The sequence below is a fragment of the Schistocerca gregaria genome, chromosome 7 (assembly GCF_023897955.1).
Source record: "Schistocerca gregaria isolate iqSchGreg1 chromosome 7, iqSchGreg1.2, whole genome shotgun sequence".
NCBI classification, from domain to species: domain Eukaryota; kingdom Metazoa; phylum Arthropoda; class Insecta; order Orthoptera; family Acrididae; genus Schistocerca; species Schistocerca gregaria.
In genome coordinates, this window is record NC_064926.1 from 533,987,267 (window position 1) to 534,010,379 (window position 23,113).

Genomic DNA, 23,113 nt, shown 5'->3' on the forward strand with positions numbered 1-23,113 from the left:
GGAGAAAAGGGTAATTTAGACAATTTTAGACCTATTTCTATGCCATCAGTGTTTGTTAAAGTTATTGCAAAGGCTGTGTATGTAAGGGTAATTGATCATTTTATATCACATAATTTGCTATCAAATGTACAGTTCAGCTTTAGAAGTTGTTTAAAAACTGAGAATGCTATATTCTCTTTTGTCTGTTAGGTACTGGATGGGTTAAACAAAAGGTTTCAAACACTAGGCATATTTTTTGATTTAACAAAGGCGTTTGATTGTGTTGATCACAAAATATTGCTCCAGAAGTTGGACCTTTACAGAATATGGGGAGTAGCTCACAATTGGTTCACCTCTTACTTTAACAGCAGACAGCAAAAAGTCATTACTCACTATGTTGAGAATGGCTGTGATGTGGGGTCTGAGTGGGCGATGGTCAAATGGGGGGAGTCCGAGGCATCAGTGTTAGGGCCACTACTGTCCCTTATTTATACGAGGTGCCCTCCAGTATTAGGGGTAACTCTGAGATATTTCTGTTTGCTTATGACACTAGCTTGGTAGTAAAGGATGTTTCAAATAGTGCAGTTCATGACATACGTTCATGGCTTGTAGAAAATATTTATCAATTGAAGACATAAAGTCTATATATGAGTCTGTGATCATTTTATTTTTAGCACTTTTGTTTTCACAAGCCCGTCTTGATCACATAGACTTCTTTAGACTTTATGCCCAGTTTCAGCTTATTGCCACCTTCAGATCATTAAAATATTCTGATATAAATCATTGTCGAGTTAAACATGTGCACTCATGTTTGACTTGACAATGATTTATATCAGAATAGTTTTAATGATCTGAAGGTGGCGATAAAGCCGAAACTGGTCATAAAGTGTAAAGAAATCTATGTGATCACGACGAACTTGTGAAAATAAAAATTGTAGAAAATAAACTAACACTAAATCACAGTAAGACTCAGTTTTTACACTTCCTAACACACAATTCAACAAAACCCTACGTTTGAATTTCAGAGTAGGCATATGATTAGTGAAACTCAACAGTTCAGATTTCTAAGTGTTCAGTTAGATAGTAAACTGTCGTGGAAAGCCCATGTTCAGAATCTTGTTCAAAGACTTAATGCTGCCATTTTTACTATTCAAACAGTATCTGAAGTAAGTGATGATTTGACACAAAAATTAGTCTACTTTGATTATTTTCATTCACTTATGTCACATGGAATTATATTTTGGGTAACTCTTCCCATTCTAAAAGGATATTTTTGGCTCAGAAATGGGCGGTTCGGGCAATAAGTGGTGTGGTAAGGATCCCACACCGGACAGCAGTATTCTAAAAGAGGACGGACAAGCATAGTGAAGGCACTCTCCTTAGTAGGTCTGTTACATTTTCTAAGTGTCCTGCCAATAAAACGCAGCATTTGGTTAGCCTTCCCCCCACAACATTTTCTATGTGTTCTTTCCAATTTAAATTGTTTGTAATTGTAATACCTAGATATTTAGTTGAATTTACAGCTTTTAGATTACACTGATTTACTGTGTAACAGAAGTTTAATGAGTTCCTTTTAGTACTCATGTGGATGACCTCACACTTTTCATTATTTAGGGTTAACTGCCACTTTTCGCACCATTCAGATATTTTTTCTAAATCGTTTTGCAGTTTGTTTTGATCTTCTGATGACTTTATTAGTCGATAAATGACAGAGTCATCTGTAAACAACCAAAGACGGCTGCTCAGATTGTCTCCCAAATCGTTTATATAGTAAGAACAGCAAAGGGCCTATAACACTACCTTGGGGAATGCCTGAAATCATTTCTGTTTTACTCGATGACTTTCCATCAGTCACTACAAACTGTGACCTCTCTGACAGGAAATCATAAATCCAGCCACATAACACAGACAATATTCCATAAGCATGCAATCGTACTATGAGCCGCTTGTGTGGTACAGTGTCAAAAGCCTTCCGGAAATCCAGGAATACTGAATCGATCTGAAATCCCTTGTCAATAGCACTGAGCACTGCATGTGAATAAATAGCTAGTTATGTTTCACAGGAACGATGTTTTCTAAACCCTCGTTGATTGTGTTGTTTCCTTCGAGGTAATTCATAATGTTCGAACACAATATATGTTCTAAAATCCTGCTGCATATCAACGTTAACGATATGGCCTTGTAATTTATTGGATTACTCCTGCTACCTTTCTTGAATATTGGTGTGACCTGTGCAGCTTTCCAGTCTTTGGGTGCAGATCTTTCTCCGAGCGAACGGTTGTATACGATTGTTAAGTATGGAGCTAATGCATCAGCATACTCTGAAAGGAACCTAATTGGAATACAGTCCGGACCTGAAGACTTGATTTTATTAAGTGATTTGAGTTGCTTCACTACTCTGAGGATATTTACTTCTACGTTACTCATGTTGGCAGCTGTTCTCGATTTGAATTCTGGAATATTTCCTTAGTCTTCTTTTGTGAAGGCATTTCGGAAGGCAGTGTTTAGTAAATCTGCTTTGGCAGTACTGTCTTCGACAGTATCTCCACTGTTATTGCACAGAGAAGGCACCGATTGTTTCTTGCCGCTAACATACTTCACATACGACCAGAATCTCTTTGGATTTTCTGCCAGGTTTCGAGACAAAGTTTCTTTGTGGAAACTGTTGTAGGCGTCTCACATTGAACTCCGCACTAAGAGCTTCTGTAAAGGATTGCCAATCTTGGGGATTTTGTGTCTATTTAAATTTGGCATGTTTGTTTCGTTGTTTCTGCAACAGTGTTCTGACCCATTGAGTGTACCAAGGAAGATCAGCTCTGTCGTTTGTTAGTTTATTTGGTATAAACCTCTCAATTGCTGCTGATACTATTTGTTTGAATTTAAGCCACATCTGGTCTACACTTATATTATTAATTTGGAATGAGTGGTATTGTCTCTCAGGAAGGCGCCAAGTGAATTTTTATCTGCTTTTTTGAATAGGTATTTGTTTTGCTTATTTTTCGAGGATTAGGGGATTACAATATTCAGTCTCGCTATGACAACCCTGTGTTCAATAATGCTTATATCAGTTTTTGATGCTGCTTATTAACTCAGGATTATTTGTTGCTAAGAGGTCACAATGGTTTACTATTCGTGTGGGCTCATGAACTAACTGTTCAAAATAATTTTCAGAGAATGCGTTTAGCACAATTTTGGATGATATTTTATGCTTACCTCTGGAATTAAACATGTCTATTCGCCAACATATCGAGGGTAAATTAATGTCACCACCAACTATTATCGTACGAGTCGGGTACGTGTTTGAAATCGAACTCAAGTTTTCTTTGAACCTTTCAGCAACTGCATCATCTGAACTGGGAGGCCGGTAAAACGATCCAATTATTATTTTACTTCGGTTGCCAACAATGACCTCTGCGCATACTAACTCACAGGAAGTGTCTACTTCAATTTTGCGACAAGTTAAACTACTTCTAACAGCAACAAACACGACATCGCCAACCGTGTTTAGCCTATCTTTTCGCAACATCATTAGGTTCTTCACAAAAATTGCAGCTGAGCTTATATCCGGCTTTATCCAGCTTTCAGTGCCTATAATGATTTGAGCATCTGTGCTTTCTATTAGCACTTGGAGCTCTGGTATTTTCCCAATACAGCTATGACAGTTTACAACTGTTACACGAATAGTTCCTCTATCTACTTTCTTCCTGTGTTCAGCCTGCACCCTTTGCGACTGAAGCCCTTCTTATGTTTTCCCAAGACCCTGTAACCTAAAAAACTGCCCAGTCCACACCACACAGCCCCTGCTACCCGTGTAGCTGCCTCCTGCGTATAGTGGACACCTGACCCATTCAGCGGAACCCAAAACACAGCCACCCTTTGGCGCAAGTCGAGAAATCTGCAGCCTACACAGTCGCAGAACCATTTGAGCCTCTGATTCAGACCCTCCACTCAGCTCTGTACCAGAGATCCTCAATCGGTCCTGTTGACTGTGCTGCAAATGGTCAGCTCTGCTTTCATCTTGCAAGCAAGACTGGCAGCCTTTACCACTTCTGTTAGCCACTCGAAACCAGAGAGAATCTCTTCTGATCCAAAGCGACACACATCATTGGTACCGATGTGAGTGACCACCTGCAGTTGGCTGCACCCTGTGCTCTTCATGGCATCCGGGAGCACCCTTTCCACATCTGGAAAAATCTAATTGATCTCTCCATCCAACACCATACTGCACAGTTATGATTTGTATCAAATACTCTAACCTTAAATACTGTGAAAATTAACTGTGAAAAATTATTGACCTGACCTGGATACTCTGTGTCACAGTAAATACATTGACACAAAAAACTGCAACACCAAAAAAATAATTAATGTAGAGTAATGAAATTAGAAGAATACATTTGTCTAGGGAACATATTTAAGTCACCTACTTTGCAAGATCACAGGTTAATGTAAGTGTGAGATCAGCCACTGCAAGTGTGAAATGCTGATAGATTAGTAATCGGTGCAGCTGCCAGAATGTTGCATGCAGACATGCATGCATTATATTGCGTAAGTGCTGGATGTCAGTTTGTGGGATGGAATTCCATGCTAGTTGCACTTAGTCAGTCAATACAGGAATTGTTAATGCTGTTTGTAGATGACACTGGAGTTGTCATCCAATTATGCCCCATATGTGCTGGACATAGGAAAGATATGTTGATTGAGCACGCACTGTGGATCAAGAAGATTTGCAACAGTGGTATGTGGGTGAATGTTATCACATTGGAAAACACCTGCTGTTTATGGCTGACAGCACAGCAAGTTGATTCGCCAAAATGATGTACAAAATTTGCAATCAGGCTGCATGGGATAGCCACGAGAGTGCTCCTTCTGTCACACAAAATTGCATCCTGGACCGTTGCTCCAGGAGCAGGTCCAGTGTGTCTAGCACACAGACAGGTTGGTTCTTGGCTCTCAATTGCCATTCTTCTAAGCAACACACAACCATCACTGGAACTGATGCAAAACCAGCTTTAATCCAAAAACACAACAACCTTCACTCTTCCCTCCAATGAACTTTCGCTTGACTATACTGAAGTCGCAGATGGCAGTGGATTGGGGTCACTGCTTGGTACAGGGGCATCCGGCTTAGAGTTGTCCTTGAAGGAACCAATTTGCAATTTTTGTCTAACAGTCAGCAAGTGATAAGTGAAGTGATAACTGTGTCAAAATCTAGGGATATCAGTCATTGAATTCTGGCACCTATTTTGACTGGAGCAGAGGTAGAAATCTTCCCTCATGTCAATCAGGGAGCTTGAAGATGGATTAATATATTGCCAAAACTGGTTCCTCAAAATAACTGTTTGGAAATTCAGAAAGGCTGAAAGATGTTTTGATTCAATATTCTGATCTTTTACAGTTTGTTGCTTCACTGTGGTGCCAACTGCTGCTCAGACTGCTGATGCTGCAGATGCAGCATGATGTGTCACAGCCATACGCCCAACTCTGTGGTCTTCTTCTCTCTTGGTAGCGTCATGTGGCCATCCAGAGCTCTATGTTGTTCAAACTCAGTGAGGTGCTGTTAATGGTGTCTTTGTCACCTTAAAGGCATTCTTGACTGACAACTCACCACATTCCATCTCAAAGGTAATTAATTCTCACTACCGTCACAGTGTGCATTGAAAGCAATCCTTATTTGCATCCTCATAGTAGTACTACCAGCATCACTCTTATTGCGAATTGCGTGAAACTGTAACAGATATCAACTTTCAGATGTAGAAATGTGCCCAACAACTTTTTTAAATGTTGGTACGTCTCCCCCCCACCCTGCCCCTTCCCCACCCAGTGAAAGTAGCCTCCTGTCAATATTGGGTAGTGAGAAACACTGCATTTAAGCTGTAATTTATTACATCATCATTTATTTTTACTGAAGTATATAGTAAGAGCTTGATGTGCTTATAATTACCAATTACTTTCTTTGTTGGTTGTAGGCTGTTTATTCCATAATACATCAAAACATATGAATAACATATTCAAAGCAGTAACACTAGAAAACGGGCTTGTTTCACCAAGAATCTGTAGTCCAGTCAGTTAACAATGATTACATATTTATTATAATGAGAAACTTACCATTGGTTTCCTCTCCGCTTGAGCACTGAAAAAGGAATCGTGACTTTCTGATACATGAAGATCGAGTAAGTGTGGTGATGGCAATGTCTTCCGACATACCACACATATATACCGATGAGCTGTGCTATAATGCACATCAAATTGTAGAAGAGACTCAAACTTTGCATCACAGCCAGGGACACCACATGGGAATTCTGAAACACTAACAAAAACACAAATGATACTTATCTTCAGCTACTGTAAATTGGTTTCAACAAGCTGCTTAACTATTCAGCATGTTTAAGTTAATAATTTTTATGATGCAAAAGTATATCAGACCATAAAAATATGGCTACAATTCTGATGATAAACTAGAAACTGTGTACAATAGATATATACTAGTTCAGGTTTATAATTCATGTATTTTCAAAATATCAGTTACACCCTCAAAATTGAGGAAGCAGCAGAGTTTTTTGAAAGTGGCAGCTATCTTACTAATTTACCTGATTTAAATTTTGATGATGTGAATAGCATTTGTTTGTATAGTGATAATTTATTGTTAATGCAGTCTACTGATTAAGTTTCTATGACTTCCATGTCTTCTTGTACTGTAGGCCTATATATTGTTTGAAGGTCCTTCTCCATGGGATCTATGGATCCCCAGGAATGAATGAATGAATCATAACAAAGTTGATAACATCACTGCTACTACTTCTTCCTACCATAGATAAAGTTTAAAGAAATACAATGCTCCATAAAATTTGAGGACAAGAGAGGTAAAGTACCAGAACATATTAACTACTTGGTGCAAATGAATGAAAGTGTGGGACCATATTGCCAGAGATCTCCCAGTCGTGCACACAAAGGAGGACATGAAATGGTATGAGGACAAGGCATCTATAGTTCCAAATGGGATTGGCCCTCAAACACAAGGCACCTGAAGGAATGGGAAAAGACAGGATGTTACAGAGCACTGTAGTGGTTCGGTTGGGTTGTTTGGGGGAAGAGACCAAACTGTGAGGTCATCGGTCTCATTGGATTAGGGAAGGATGGGGAAGGAAGACGCCGTGCCCTCTCAAAGGTACCATCCCAGCATTTGCCTGGAGCGATTTAGGGAAGTCATGGAAAACCTAAATCATGAAGGCCGGACGTAGGATTGAACCGTCGTCCTCCCGAATGTGAGTCCAACTGTGGTGGTGTTCTTCATTACAACATGACCTGAAGACAACATTTGGATGACTTGCACACTTCACATGAGGAAGAATCACTGGGAAACTGGAAGGAGGACAAAATCTGATGAGTGTAGTCCAGGAATTTGGTATAGCTCACAGCAAAGTTTCATGTTCACGGGGAATGTTCCAACACACAGGCACTGCTCCCCGAAGGATGGTCAACCGTGATCAACTACAGCAGCAGATGACCACTACATTGTGCAACAGTCAAGAATGGATCCATGTCAAACAGTAGCTTCAGTTGGTACCACAGTTAACAGGACTGAAAGGCACACAATCTCACACTCCACAGCAGTGTGGAAAATGCATGGATGTGATCTCTTTGCCCAGTACAATGTGCTCTTTAGACACCCACACATCATCAACACCATTTGCACACAGATTGAACCAATGAAGGGTAGGGCCAAATGCTCTTCTTGCATGAGACCACATTAAGACTGAGTAGTGATTCAGGATGCTCTCTCATATGCAAGAGGTGTAATCATGTAATGCACCCAAGAACACTGTCAAACATAATCATTTTGGTTTGTTCTGAAAGTAGGTTGGTTATACTTAGGATTCCAATACACCACATTATTACCCACTACTTTGGCTGAACTGGCTACAAAACCCTATTTTTAAACACAATACCCATTGAATGGGATGGCCTACACCACATTAATGAGAGGGCCTATATGCCTGCATGGTATCAATCTACTGGTCAAAGTGAGAGCCAATGTCTTGCTGCATCAATGACCTCCCCATCAGCCATGTACTACTTTCCATGGAATGCATCCCTCATTAGGCCAAGCAGAGGTACGAGATCCGGGCTGCAGGGTGGATGAGGAAGAACAGTCCAATAAAGTTCTGGGAGCTCTTTTCATGTGCACAGACTTGTGTGAGGCCTTGCATTGTCAAGGAGATGGAATAGTTCATTTGCACTTTTGTGGCGATGAACACGGTGAAGTTGTTTCTTTAGTTTCCTGAGGGTAGCACAGCTGCATGCGGCCAGTCAGAAAGTGGGAGATCGGACAGGCTTGTATGACCTAGATGCAGTGATGACAGATGCCTTGCCCAATGACTCACTGTGCTTTTGCCAGGTCTCCATACACATTCTGCTAGTGCCTATGAAAATCTGCAGCACCCTGTTTTTCCTCCAAAAGAAACTCCATGCTGGCACTCTGCTTGGACTGCAACTCTGTTACAGACACCATCTTGAAGGCTACGTATAGTGCCGCCACCAATTGGAACATCATGAAACTACAGGGGCTGAGCCAGAAATATTCCACGATGTCCCACAAAAAATTCTGCACTTTTTCAACTGAAATTACCTCAGTACATTTCTTACTGAAAGTCCCTCATAATCTTCTTAAGTAATGGTTGACATTAGAGACAGTCCACTCAGTGAATATAGTGAATTTAAAATCTTTGAATACATTCTCTTTTTTTTTGTTAAACTTTCTATTGTTTTTTTGTGTTGTTACCTGTCCATCCAATCTCCTCCTGTGTCCATACTAAGCAAGGACCCCCTGCAAGTAGGAACATCTCTGACACCTTACTTGGTCAGAGACTGAATAGCTAGGTAATCATTATTAAACTGCTGGCAGCCTACTGATATTTATCACTTATGCAAACTGGGACAAGCTGTTCTCATATCAGCTACCTAGATTGGGAGCACTGTTAACAGCTAGCAAGAGGGAGGGGTAGGGTGGGATAACGATTTCAAGCTTAGCCCTTTTTTTGCATTGGCACATTGACATTATTCAAACATTCAACCAACATTGAGAGATATAACACAGATCTGCCTCATAGTGGTCGTCCACATTCAACATCACCATCTGATGACTATGACCTGAATATTATGGCTCATATGCACTAGAAATGCTCACTACTTTTTTTGGACACAGCCAAGAAAGCATGTGTCAACCAACAGAGAATGTTATTGTCTTCACACAATTAATTTTTCCTCTAGACTTTTGTTACAAAAAACAGTAAACATCCCCCAAAACACTAATGGACAAAGAAGGTGGGCAAGAGAATTTCTATAATGGAAACTTGATCATTTTAATAGAACATAAGACCTGCTTCAGTTGCCAGTGATTTGTTAGTTATTTCATGAGAGCTTTTGAAGCCAACGCTTCACTTCCAGGTGCCACAAACAGCCACACATTTATGTTTTCATAATTATTTGATGGCACATGAAGATGAAGCTTTAGGCTTTGAAATCGGTCATTCAATAAGTTAGAAGTTATTGACAACCGAAGCAGATTTTTTATTCTATTAATATGTTCCTCAGTTGCACACATTAACTTGATCAAATATTTTGCAGAAACGTGATCAATGACATCAGAATCTCTTCACCAATGAGTGCAGGATACGTCTGGCACCCTGCAAGTATGAAGGCTACCAGGTACCAATGCACTACTAAAGCATGCATTCCCAAGGGTTCAGTAGGAGTGTGGATCAGTCTTTTCTGGGCAAGTTGTAGTGCTTTGAGAATTTCCGTGTAAATTCTAGAACCAATTGTCCTTCTACCATCTCAAACACATGACATTTTAAATATAAATGGGAGAGTGGAAACATATCTACTGCGCCACATGTTTCTGTGTGCAGGTTGGAAGTTTGTTATGAGAAGACTGTACGTGTGGCGGTCGAACCACGCCGATAAGCGGTTGCCCCTAGCACCACAGAAGCCGTGATGAAAGAACAAGGAGTAATTATGTAGTATTCTTTGCTGTTCTAGTGACTGTGATTATTGTTAAAAAAAAAGAACAATTGTATAGAGACTTTTAAGTACTTCACGTATTGGACTCTCAAGAGGCAAGACAGGTTCATAAATTGTGTGGTTGTTAAATCAATTTTATTGCACATGTATTTTATAGTGTCTAATGCGAGACAAATTGGTTGACTTGTAAACATTTGAATGTTAATCTGAGAAATGGTGAATATGTTATTGGTGGAAGTTGAAACATACCAAGACTGAACTAAAAGTATTCTTCGAGTACTAAATTATTTCGAAAGTAGAGAGAGAGTCTTATAAATTCCTATTCTTCGGAGAAGATGATTTTGGAGATCGACAGAGCCGGCAATCCAGAGAAAAAGATCGGCTGTGCAGATCGAGTAAGTCAACTGATGTGAGAGTGGTGTGAATTCTGCAGTCCCACTTCACATCACTTCAGATTGTCAAAATCATTAGAAGTTATGATGTATGGATGTTAGATAGCTCAAGACACTATACCAAAGTTGAAAGATGACCATCCCACCTATTGTCTAGCTATGTAGTGTCCAGTTCTTTCAAGATGGCAATGCTTTAGAAGATTATGTCTGTATGGTGAAAGCATTCCTCCATGGTGGCAACAATCAAATGAATTCTGACATGGACCCAACAGAAGTTTCGGACCAGCTGAAACTTGCAGGGTGTCACCACCGGAAATCTCCACACACACTGGATGACCTCACAATACAGTTAATAGTTTCATTTCATAAGGCTATTCTTTCATTCTCTGCTCCCCTTGAGCTAAAGCCCACACATATGCAGATATGCAGATGGCGAAAAACTTTTTTTAGTGCTTTCTATAGTGGATCCTTTACTGAAGTTACAGATGTAGCCTTTCCTGTATTTTCTTAGTAGTATATATTGGTGAAATTTCATGTGTGTTTTTGTATTAAAGAGGCTGAACCTTGCATATTACAAGTGTATTATGAAAAGAAAAGTTGCCACTCACAATATAGTAGAGATGCTGAGTTGCAGACAGGCACAACAAAAAGACTGTCACAAATAAAGCTTTTGACCAGTAAGGCCTTTGTCAAAAATAGAACGAACACACACACACACACACACACACACACACACACACACACACACACACAGAGAGAGAGATAGAGAGAGAGAGAGAGAGAGAGAGAGAGAGAGACAGAGAGACAGAGAGAGAGAGAGAGAGAGAGACAGAGAGAGAGAGAGAGAGAGAGAGACAGAGAGAGAGAGAGAGAGAGAGAGAGAGAGAGAGAGAGATTGATCGAACTGTCTGAGTAGTTACAGCAATAAGAACTTAAAACTGAAGATAATTCACAAACTACTGATTAGGCAGTAAATTTTCAGAAGAGTGCTGCTATTAACAAACCAAAAACATATACTTAACTTTTTTTTCAGACAAAAATACAGAATTGTAAACAGAGGATGTTAACAATGCCTCATCATGGAAGCAAAGAAAAGGAAGGAAGGAGAAGTTCTACATTTAGACTGTGTTGGATGACATGCTGACATCCAGGTTCAATCAAAATGAGATGATCAAGATGCATAGCAACACAAATGGGGTCAATTTTTGATAAATCACTAGAATTATATAAATGAATAACACACTTTGATAATTCTTAGCATGAGGTAGAGGAGTACTTAGGAGATAGAAAGGAAAATGAAGAATTTGACAGCTGACTCATCGTCACCTGTACCCGGTGACGTTACCGACATTGTCACAGCATGATCAAACTTGATGGTGCACCCTGCTTCTCCAGGCTGAGACCTTGAAGCATGGAATGAACAAACAAACAAATGGATAAATAATGTGTATTGGTCACCCTCAGTGGGAGGTACAGGATTACTTAGGAGACAGAGAGGAAAGAAACCAGGCATGGAATCATAATCGATTAAGAGTCTGTTAAACTTGAAATACAGAAGTAAAAAGGAGAGAAATGTAGACGATAACGATACGCAGAATGCTGAACCTCTCTATATAAATTGTGTAATGGTTTGGGGGGAGGGAGGAGGGGCGAGGGGGAGGAGGGGGAGGGAGGACAGGAGAGTGGGATGAAGGGAAGGAGTGGATGGAGAGAGAGAGAGAGAGAGAGAGAGAGAGAGAGAGAGAGACTATCACTGTTGAAAATTGAAAGATTATATGATGAGAGAATGTTCTTCGGGTGAAGGGGGCATCATTGATAGTTTCTACACATTGCAGACTTTTAGGTTTACTTTAAAATTGCAAATCTAGGGGGATCCTACCTGAGGTTACGAGACAAGTGTCTGAGTTTCGTATGATGCTCCTAAGGAAGGTTATAATTAGTAAAGGAATATAGAACATATAGCTAAAATGTTACTAGTTATTTGAAAATGTAGCTTTTCCTATTTGGTATTAGCGACCAAAAAATGAACAAAGCTTTCATAAAATAGATGCTGTTGTAAGAAATGAAATGTCAGTAGCATAATATGATTAAAGATACTCATCAATGTGCCCAACCACTGACACATTGTGGGTATATATTTTGGAAGTATGTCTCAGTGTATTTTATAAAGTGTTTTGCATTTCAAATTTAGAAAATGGTAAAATCTGGTAAGAGCTTGTACAATTTTCTACTAGGTCACAGTAATAATAGTTGATATGGGTTTTGTACAAAGGGATTTGGTACTATTTGAAATCTGACAAGTTCTGGTTGGGTTTTTACCAATTTCTTAGGGAAGGTTAGCTTAACTTAGTGTAAGCAGTCAAACTATTTGCCTCACTTGTCTTACTCGAAAGAATTTAAGAACAAAGTAAAACTTGTAGTGACCAGTCAGAGGTGGTAAACTGGATGGAAGTTACTATTTTGTTGCTATTCTCTCCATAGGCTTTCAATAGTATGGTGTTAGAACCAATTTTCAGGACCTGTGAGGTTGAAGCTGGTGATGTTCATTCTGTAGGATTGGTAAGTTCTACATTCTCTAGCCCATAGTGAAGTACCTCCTATGGAGGGATCGTTTAGTGGGATGCGCAGTAGGCTTCTGTCTTTGGGATCTATCTTCTTTTTATTATTTGTTTCTAACATTCCTAGCCTCACCTTTCCTTTCTTTCTTCTCCACCAGGATGTAATAGAACTGAAAAATAGCCCATTTTGATATATTATACACTAATTAAAGTTGTTTTGAAAAGCATTTACTTTGTATAATTTTAGGGTAGGTGTTGCAATCCATAATTGATACAGCAAATATATTCTTTGTTGTTATGACTGTGATCTTTGGTGAGCAACAGGATTTCAGCCACTTGAGTTTTGGCCGGAGTGGAGAGAAGTTGTTTTCAAGTTCTGGCAATAAATGTGTGCTTTTTTTAAACAAACTGTGGAATCCTGTGTCATGTTTTTATTAGTCTAGTGATAATCAAAACACACCTTTCTTGCACCCAGAGAAGCAGTGGAAAAGACATTTATATGTACACGGATTGATAAAATCATCTATGTTGTTTTGCAGGAGCCTAAAGAAAAAAAAGTATGATTTTCTTGTGTCTAATAACCACGTGGTGCAAAGATGTGCAATACATGGAAATCAAGGGATACGAAACGAAATGGCTAAGTGGACTGACCACTTGAGTGGAGACCCATCAAAAAGATAAGTACATTTGTGTAGAGCTTATTATTCCTTTTATTATTTTGTTTGTTAAATTTTACGAAAATGACCATTGTAAAAGAGGAAAGTGGTGCTGAATCCGAGCAGGATTGTGAAAATTTGTTACTCTCTGGGGACTTAGATATGCCGATAAAAATGGAAAATGAGTCATTCAAAGAAGTTGATCAAAGTCTTCATTTATCAGAACAGGAGATATCTGACATAAAAGCAATGTAACAAATGATGGAACAACTGTTAGCTTTAAATCAAACAGTTACAACACTCTTACAAGGTAATGAGAAACAGTTACAAAACATGAATCAGATGGTTGTGGATAGATTTTGGGTCATAAATCAGAAAGTATTGCATCTCGAGGGAGTTATAAACAAAAAATTGACAATGTCTTACTTTGGGGTGATAAACTTCATAATGGCATATACAAGATAGACAAGAAACTTAGTGGGGCAGAAACAAAAATTTTGGTGGTAGAATATGAAGTGGGAGAAACAAAATCTAGCCCGAGTAACCAAATTCAATCTGTAAAAAATGAACTAGTCACAGACAGAGAGAAAAATGCAAGTATTTTGTTAATGTCAACAGATAAATAGATACAGTTTGAGTAAATGTAGAAGCTATGGCTGTAGATCTTGAAAGTAGAGTAGATTCAAAACTAACTGTTGTAAATGATAAAGTGGAAACAGTCAGTAACACTGTAAAACTCCACAGGGTTGAAACTAAGATAAATGTTAAGTGAACTGAAAAGTACAATATCAGAGTTAAACCATAAGTTTGAAATACTTAGCAATGATGTAGCTAACAAATTTTTTTCTATGAACACATGTACCTTATTATCCAATATTGCAGTTAAAACTTTTCTAATGAGTGTAGTTTGCATCCTGTTGACTCTCTGCAGAGTTGTGCAGACAACTTTTTGCCTAATATGAGTGAAAGTTTGAAGATTAAGTTTGTGAAAAAAATTTTGGAGGGCGAATCTTGGTCATGGGCCAATCAAAATTTTTCTGTGTACATGTCTTATGCAGAATATGAAATAGGGTTCTGGTCTGAAACTGAACAAACCAGAATAAAGAGAGAGTTCCTGAATGGACCAAATTATAGGGAAACACAGGGGACTATGAAACAATTTTGTAAAAATCAATTGAAGAAACTTTTACATTTGGGTAAACCCTTTGATGCTTTAAAGAGGTTGTTGCCAACTGATGTGGAATGGGACCTAGTTTATGGACCAGATGACGACACTGAACAATTTCTAAACTATGTGGACAAACTAGATAGAATTATAGGCAAAGTGGGGAAACCAAAAAACTATTTCAATCACACACAGAGAGGTGGGGATCGTAGTTGGGGAAATTCTAATTTTAACAGAAGCGAAAACAGTAGGTCTTACAACCATAGTTTTCAACACAGGGAACAAAATAGTCACAATAATAATAATGTCCATTCAAGGAAAAACTACAATTTCCATTCAAGGGGGCAATCTGGAAACAATTGGAACAGAAATAATAACAGGGAGTTCAAAAACAGGAACTGGCATGAACATAGTGACACCAGGAGTCAAAATGCTATGGTAAGTCATGAAGTAAAAAGCATGCACTCCATTGTCAGTCCACACAGTAGGGGTGAAAAGTATAGATAATAGATGGGCCGATAACAGTGACTGCACTGTACAAAAATATACATCTGGAGTAATGAGTAGTTATCTTATGAGTGTGTACTACCCTGTAACGACAGGCATGTGAGATATTTAGAAGAGGGGGGAATGACACTAAAACTAGAAAATTGCAAATTTGCAGTACCTGAGATAAAATTTTTGGGACATGTCATAACAGAAAAAGGAATTTTGGCAGATCCAAACAAAATTAAAGCTACTTCAGAGTTTCATACACCCCATAACAGAAAATAACTGAAATCATTTTATGGGCTATGTGGATTCTACAGAAAATTTGTAAGTAAACAAAGCTTAAACACACCCTGCCTAAGTAACTTATTATAGAAGGACACTATTTGGATATGGGGTAAAGATTGTCAAGAGGATTTCAACAACAACAAAAAAAAAAAAAAAAAAGGTGAATAACCAGAACCTGTTACACAGACCAGATTTCAATTTACCTTTCTGTTTACATACTGACAGTAGTGATTATGGGTTAGGTGCCGAATTATTTCAAGAAAAAGAAGTCAATGGGGAAACTATTCATTCTTTATTTGAATTTGCAAGCAGAATGTTATTGAGGAAAAAAAAAAAAAAACTATACAGTCACAGAAAAAGAGTTCCTAGCCATACTGTGATCATTTTCAAAATGCAAGACCTATTTGCTTGGACATAAAGTAATAGTGTACTCTGGTCATAAAGCCTTAACCTATTTACAGGAATGCAAGCTTTATCATCATAAGCTTACACAAGATGGGCATTGTATTTACAACAATTCAACTCTGAAATTAAGTATACTAAAGGCACTGACAACATAGTTGCAGATACTCCAGCAAAGCTACCAGTAGTAAGGGAAACAGAAATTTTTGATCACAATGAAGAAAAACAGTTTAAAATGAGCTATATTAAAGGGGTCACAGGTGAAAAAGTTGTAACATCATTGTATGATAAAATCAGGAGGAACCAGAACCGTGATATAAGTTGGAAATTAATAAAGAGTTGTTTAGAGAAAAAGAACTCTGAAAAATTAGAGAAGTACTATAAGGTGTTTAAGGTTACTCTATTAAGGAGAACTGATGAAAGACTCTGACAATTGGAAACCGTGCTGGCCTGAAGATGAAGCTGAGAGGTTAATTAGGTATACACATGAGATTAATTCAGAAATGTATGCAAAAATTACAAGCAAATATATATTTCTACAATATGGCCAAGAAAGTTGGAAAAGAATTGTCAACTTGTGATAAGTGCTGATGAGTCAAAGTAAGTAACAGAAAATGTCAAGGTGAAATGCAAAACATTACTGCTGCACAACCTCTAGACTTAGTCCCCGTTGATTTCTACGGGCCTCTTTCAAGGGGTAGGAGTGGCCACTGCTACATTTTTGTCATGGTGGATGTATTTTCTAAACTAATCAAGTTGTATCTTGTCAGAAAAGCCACATGTAAAGAGATAGTTACAAAAGTTGAAAAAGACTATTTCTTAAACGTCGGGAAACCAAAAGTGATCTTTTGGATAGTGGTTTGCTGTTTTTATCAAAAGTTTGGAAAGGCTTTGTCAATAAATCAGGAATCAAACATGTTCAAATATCCATGTATAATCCACCGTCAAACCCAGTTGCGAGGCATATGCATGAGATTGGTTGCTTATGTCGTACATATTGCAGTCATAAATATCCTACATGGTACGACCCTGTACTAGAGTTTGAAGATGTCATGAACAGCTTGCAAACATACTTCCACAGGATTTTCACCTTATGAAATTATGTTTCATCTAAAACCAGATAACATTATCACTAAACTCGTAGAATTCCCACCATGCACAATGATGACTAAGCGTGAATGTGAAGCCATAGTCAAAGAAATCATGATAAAACAGGAGGATATTAGAAAAAGACGACATGATAACAAGATCAAAGCAACCAAGTTTAAAGTTGGAGATTATGTTTTAGTAAAATCACATGAGAAATCAAAAATGTTAACTTCTGAAATAAAGAAATTGTTTGATATCCTCATGGACCCATTCGAGATTGTGGAGAATCCACACCCTAATGCATACTGGTTGGTATATCCTAAATCCAGGAAAGTTCTCGGGCTAAGGAATAGTGTTTCATTGAAATTATATATAAAAAAAAGGGAAAAGACTATTCTGAGAAAGTTAAAAGGTGACTAAACAAAAGTTTTTCATTGGAAATTATGAAATGTTGTGTGCAAATATTGACTGATTTTATGATACAGTTTTGTGTCCTTGAAAAATTTTATTATTTCTTTGAAATGTGTTTGCTGTATGAAATGCTTGCAGTGAATTTCTTTGTGTAATATGCTCATCATGTTTTTTCTTGATATTTCCATATGTTTATGCAATTTGAATGATATTTGATAATGTGTGTAGTTTTAGCTTGTGTAACATTCTCACACCACACTAATTGAGACATCATTTAAAGTGTAAACCACTAATCAGTGCTACAACTGTCTTGCAATAATTAATAGATGTTTTAAAAATATTTTTTAATCTTAAAGGCAGTGTCTTAAGGGGAGTTGTACCGCCCAAAATGACAAAATTTGACATTTTAACTTCTATGCAAATTATGAAAATATGTTTGTTTATGCTTAATTTGCTGTTCATTTTATTGAAATGTTCGATTATTTACTATTTTAAATAAATATTTGAAAATATTCATGCAATCACATTTCTGAGAATTTTGTTTTCCATGCTTTTGCATATTGGCATTTTTCTCTGGAACTATATAGTCTAGAAGGTTGTGGTTTCTTTTGTTTTGTAGGGAACTGACTATTTCATAAGTTGCCTACACTGGCGGTATTTCTCAGTAAACTCTTTGAACTGTACATTTGTTTGTGTTTGACAACAAGAGTTATCCACTAGCCGCATTTTAGTTTCTGTGTTTCCTGTGATAATTTTCCTCATGACTAAACCAAAAGGAGTGTTTATAAAAATATGAAACAAAGGAAACAGATACTACAGAACAAATATAGCAGCAGTTAAAAGATTGGTTAGCACCAAAGGATGTGATAATTTGGTTGTAAATAGTGACAGTGCTTCCATGAATAAACTGCTGGGTAATGATATAAAATACAACACAGCTTCAGACAGTGAAACAAACTGCAATATAATTATTAATCTCCATATACTTATTTCAGCTTTGTGTGAAACAGTGTGTTGTCATATATGTGGAGGGGAAATTGAAATTTATGAAAAGCTATCTCAACGCAATGGTCTGGTGTGCACTTTACAAATAATGTATTTGAACTGTAAAAGTGAAAAGACATTCAAGACTTCAGAAGTAAGTATAAAGAATGGACTTTTTGACAATAATCTAAGATACTTATATGGACTTAGATGCATAGGAAAAGGCCATTATGCTGGTAAGGTTCTTTGTGGCTTGCTGAACCTCCCTAATCCCCCTACAAAATCTATCAGAAGCTCCCTAGTCCACCTACAAAATCTATCAAATACAACTCCATAGTAAGAAGTAGCGTCAAGGTGTGTGCTATAGAGTCAAGGACTACATACAGCAGCACAGCAGGCTGTAGCAGAAAATGGTAGTTCTGACATAGCAATATCATTTGATGGATCCTGGCAAAAAAGAGGTTTCCAGTCAAAGAATTCATGTGCATCTTTCATCAGCATCGACAATGGAAAAGTGTTGGATGTTGATGTGTTGACCATATACTGTCAGTACTGTCAGGGTTGTAGGCAAGCAAGCAAGAGCGCTGAAAAGTAAACTAAGCATGAAACAAATTGTCAGAGAAACTATGAAGGAAGTAGTGGTGGGATGGAGGTTGCTTCTGCAGTGAAAATGTTCCAACATTCCCAGCATGACTGTTCTGTTTGCTACATGAGTTTTACTGGGGATGGAGACTCACGATCGTATAAGGCAATGGTGGAGAGTAAACCCTATGGTGATTTGTCAATTACAAAACTAGAGTGCATTAATCATATGCAAAAGAGGATGGGCACGAGACTACGTAGACTCAAACAGCAATTGGGTAGTACCAAGTTATCTGATGGTCTAAGTATAAGACATCGACTGACTGATAAACAAATTGATCAGTTTACCCAACATTACGATATGGCTATTAGAAGTAACAGAGATAATTTAGATGGAATGAAGAGAGCTATTTGGGCAATTTATTTTCACAAGCTGTCTACAGATGCTGAACCAATACACAACCTTTATTCCACTGAATGGTGTACATACTTGAAGGCAAAAGAGGAGGGTAAAGTAGACACTTTCCTGCACAAAATTACTATACCAAATGCTGTTATGCTTGCCATGAAACCTGTGTTTCACAATCTTGCCCAGCCAGAGCTGTTGAAGAAAAGTCTCAAGGGCAAAACACAAAATGCGAATGAATCATTTAACAATGTTGTATGATCAGGGATACCAAAAATTTGTGTTTGTTGGAAGGTCAGTCTTTGAACTTGGTGTTTTGGATGCTGTTCTTACTTTTAATGATGGCTATTCTGGAAGACTGCAGGTTATGGAATACCTTGGCATTCATAAAGGTTACTGTTGTGACTCGCCAATCTTTCAAAGTGCCGCTGCGCAGTTACGCGTGTCCTCTTCATGCGGCGCTGTCTGCTAGCCATGCAGCAGCAGCGTCACCTAAGCGGCCAGCCAGCCAGCGGCCGCTAGACTTGGACTCAGTTATGATTTGACTGTTAAAGTGTACACACGTCTTACTCTGTTTACTTGATCTGTGACTTTCATGTATTGCGTCTTCCTTGAAATATATTTGTCCAACTTGAAGTTATTACAATTGGTGACGAGGCGGTGATTTTTCTTTTCCATCACTGACCCACATGTTTCCATGGCTACTTTAGAGCAACTACTGCAAGGTCTCATAGAACAGTAAATGCTTCTCACAAATGCGATTTGTGATTTCGTCACGGCATCAAATATGGGGCGTCTCTCGTTGTTGTCTCTACCCACTTTTCCTCCTTACGATGAGACGGCGGAAGACTGATCTGATTACGAAAAATGTCTTCGACAGCACTTCTTGGCATTTCATGTCGCGGATGAACAAACATGTAAGTCTCTGTTCCTTTCATGGATTTCACCTCAAATGTATCAGTAGTTGTCGCAATTGGCTCCTTTGAAAGATCCTGCGTCTTTGTCCTTTGTTGAAATGTGCTCACTTCTGTCCATCTATTTTCAAAAGTAAACACATGTGGTACCCTCTCGTGTTGCCTTTTATCGTTGTCAAAAACAACTGAATCAATCCTATCGCTCTTGGGCTGGTGAACTTCACGGCCTCAGTAAAAAGTGTCAATTTGTTACTGAAGTTCACAAAGAATCCTACGCTGATTCCATGGTTTGGGATGCTATTATCTGTTCGGCGCCCGACAAAGAAGTTAGGCAATGTGCCCTTCAGCTGACAAATCTGACTCTAGATGAAGTCCTATCCATCGCTCAGTCTTTTGGAGCGCAAATAGAGGCATGGGGGCGACATCAGGGAAATACAACCTCTGTGCGATGTTGACAAAGCGTGTGGCGTGTCCCCGCCAGCTGACATGGCCGCAGTATGCTATAAAGCGCAGCCTCGGCCTAACCGTAAACAAACCTCCAAGAAACTGCAGCAAAACCCATGGCAACTTCCTTCATGTCCGCGGTGTTTTACGAAAGATTCAGGTGAAGATTGTCCACAATGTTGGGCTGTGTGTCACAAACGCAAAAAAAAAAGGGTCATGTGTCAACCGTTTGCAAATCCGACCGCATACATGATGTTCATGAACATGACGTCGATTCTGATTCCGTGTTGTCTGTTAATTGTACTTCTTCCCTTTCAGGGAAGTTATTCCTCATTGTTTAAATACTTGGCTGAGATGTTCGCATGCAGGTGGATACTGGTTCTGCTGCCACTATCATCAATTCTCAGACGTACCTTCAACTGGATTCTCCAAACTTGTCACCTGTCACTAGACAATTACGGACTTACAATAAAAAGAAGATTTCTCTCTTGGGACAATTTGATGCTGAGGTACTTACAAATCTGTCATTTGCACTGTTCCCATATTTGTGGTCGACCATAGTAACACAGAAAATCTTTTTGGCTTCGATGCGTTTTGCATTTTTGGGTTCTCCATAGATGACTGTCAATATCATCTCTGATGCCATTCCTTATGCTCAATTGGATTCCTTGTCAACGACATTTTCATCCCTTTTTTCTCCTGGGTTAGGTCGTGCAAACGACTTTGAACCCCATATCACACTCAAACCCACAACTCAGCCTAAGTTTTTTTGAACTCGGCCCATTCCTGTGGTCCTTCGTGATCAGGTCAAATGGGAGATGGATTGTCTCACTGCTTCAGAGGTCTTGCTTCCTGTCACTTTCAGTGAGTGGTCCTCTCCTTCATCGTCACTGCTAAGCCAAATGGTGATAACCGTCTCTGTGGCCATTTCAGAGTGACTGTAAATGCTCAAAGTCTTATCAACACTTACTCTATGACTTGACCTGAAAAATTGTTCACTAAACTTGCTGGAGGCCAGTATTTTTCTAAACTTGACCTGTCAGAAGCTTATCATCAACTTCCTCTCGACACTGCTTCCCGGCAGTTTCTGGTCCTTAACACGCCTTTCGGCCTCTATCAATACCAACGATTGCCATTCGGGGTTGCCAGCACCCCTGCTCTCTTTCAGCGATTCTTGGAACAATTATTGCTCACTGTCCCTGGGTGTATAAATTACCAGAACGAAATTGTTGTCACTAGCTCCACCACTGACTAACATCTTCAAAATCTCTGCATACTTTTTCATGTCTTACAGACTGCCGGTCTTAAGTGTGATCTTCAGAAATCAATTTTTTTTTCAGGCATCTATCACGTACTTGGGGTTTCAACTCTCTCAGGATGGTATTCGTCCACTTCAGCAAACTGTCGCTGCGATTGATGCCCTTCCTCGCCCTACATCTGTTAAGGAACTACAGGCCTTCTTGGGGAAAATAGCATACTCTCACAAGTTTTTACTGTCTGTTGCTTTGGTGGCTCAGCCGTTGCATCGCCTGTTGCATAAAAACATGCCTTTTCACTGGTCCGCGTCATGCGATGCGGCTTTCCAGAAATTGAAGACTATGCTGAAACAGGCCCCATGCCTGGATACTTATCAAGCTGGCCAACAACTTGTTCTTGCCACGGACGCCACTCAATATGCGGTCGGTGCAGTCCTTGCGCACCGTTTTTCTGACGGTTCTGAACAACCTATTACTTATGCCTCCAAAACGCCCAAGAAAAGTATTCTCAAACTGAAAAAGAAGCTTTGGCCATTATTTATGCTCTTTGGCCATTATTTATGCTCTTCATAAGTTTGGTGTTTTTCTCTATGGATCCAAATTTCATCTTGTTACGGATCACAAACCACTTGTTTCCTTGTTTCATCCATCAACGTCACTTCCCGACAAGGCTGCACACCGCCTCCTGTGTTGGACTCTTTACTTGTCTCATTTCAATTATGAGATTCATTTCCGGCCGCCGGCTCAACAAGTGAATGCTGATGCACTGCCTCCCCTTCCCATGGCTCCTGTCTGGCATTCGATAGGGACGAACTTTTGTGTTTCCGCCTGGATGTTGCCGAGCTGCGGGTTGTGGACGAGTTCCCCATCACCGGGGGACCGGCTGGCGTCTGCTATGGGTTCTGACCCTACCCTCCCCCGGGTTTTACGCTGTATTCAGAAGGATTGGCCAGATCATCCGTCCGCTAAGACTTTTGATCTGTTGCACAACTACTACACTTTGCGTTACTGCCTCACGGCTAGGGATGATGTTGTCCTCCTTTCCAACAAAAATGCTTCGCCGCGTGTTGTTGTACCC

At 39.1% G+C, this 23,113-nt stretch overlaps 1 protein-coding gene across 7 annotated transcripts in view; it reads right to left on the reverse strand.

The window, feature by feature from the left end:
- LOC126282025 (protein lethal(2)k10201) overlaps window positions 1-23,113 on the reverse strand; it is a 224,791-nt gene that overhangs the window by 72,927 nt on the left and 128,751 nt on the right. For all 7 annotated transcript variants that reach the window (XM_049981421.1, XM_049981424.1, XM_049981422.1 and 4 more), the window contains one exon: window positions 6,085-6,286. In XM_049981421.1, coding sequence (XP_049837378.1) covers window positions 6,085-6,286 — 202 coding nt within the window. The remainder of the gene's footprint in view (window positions 1-6,084; window positions 6,287-23,113) is intronic.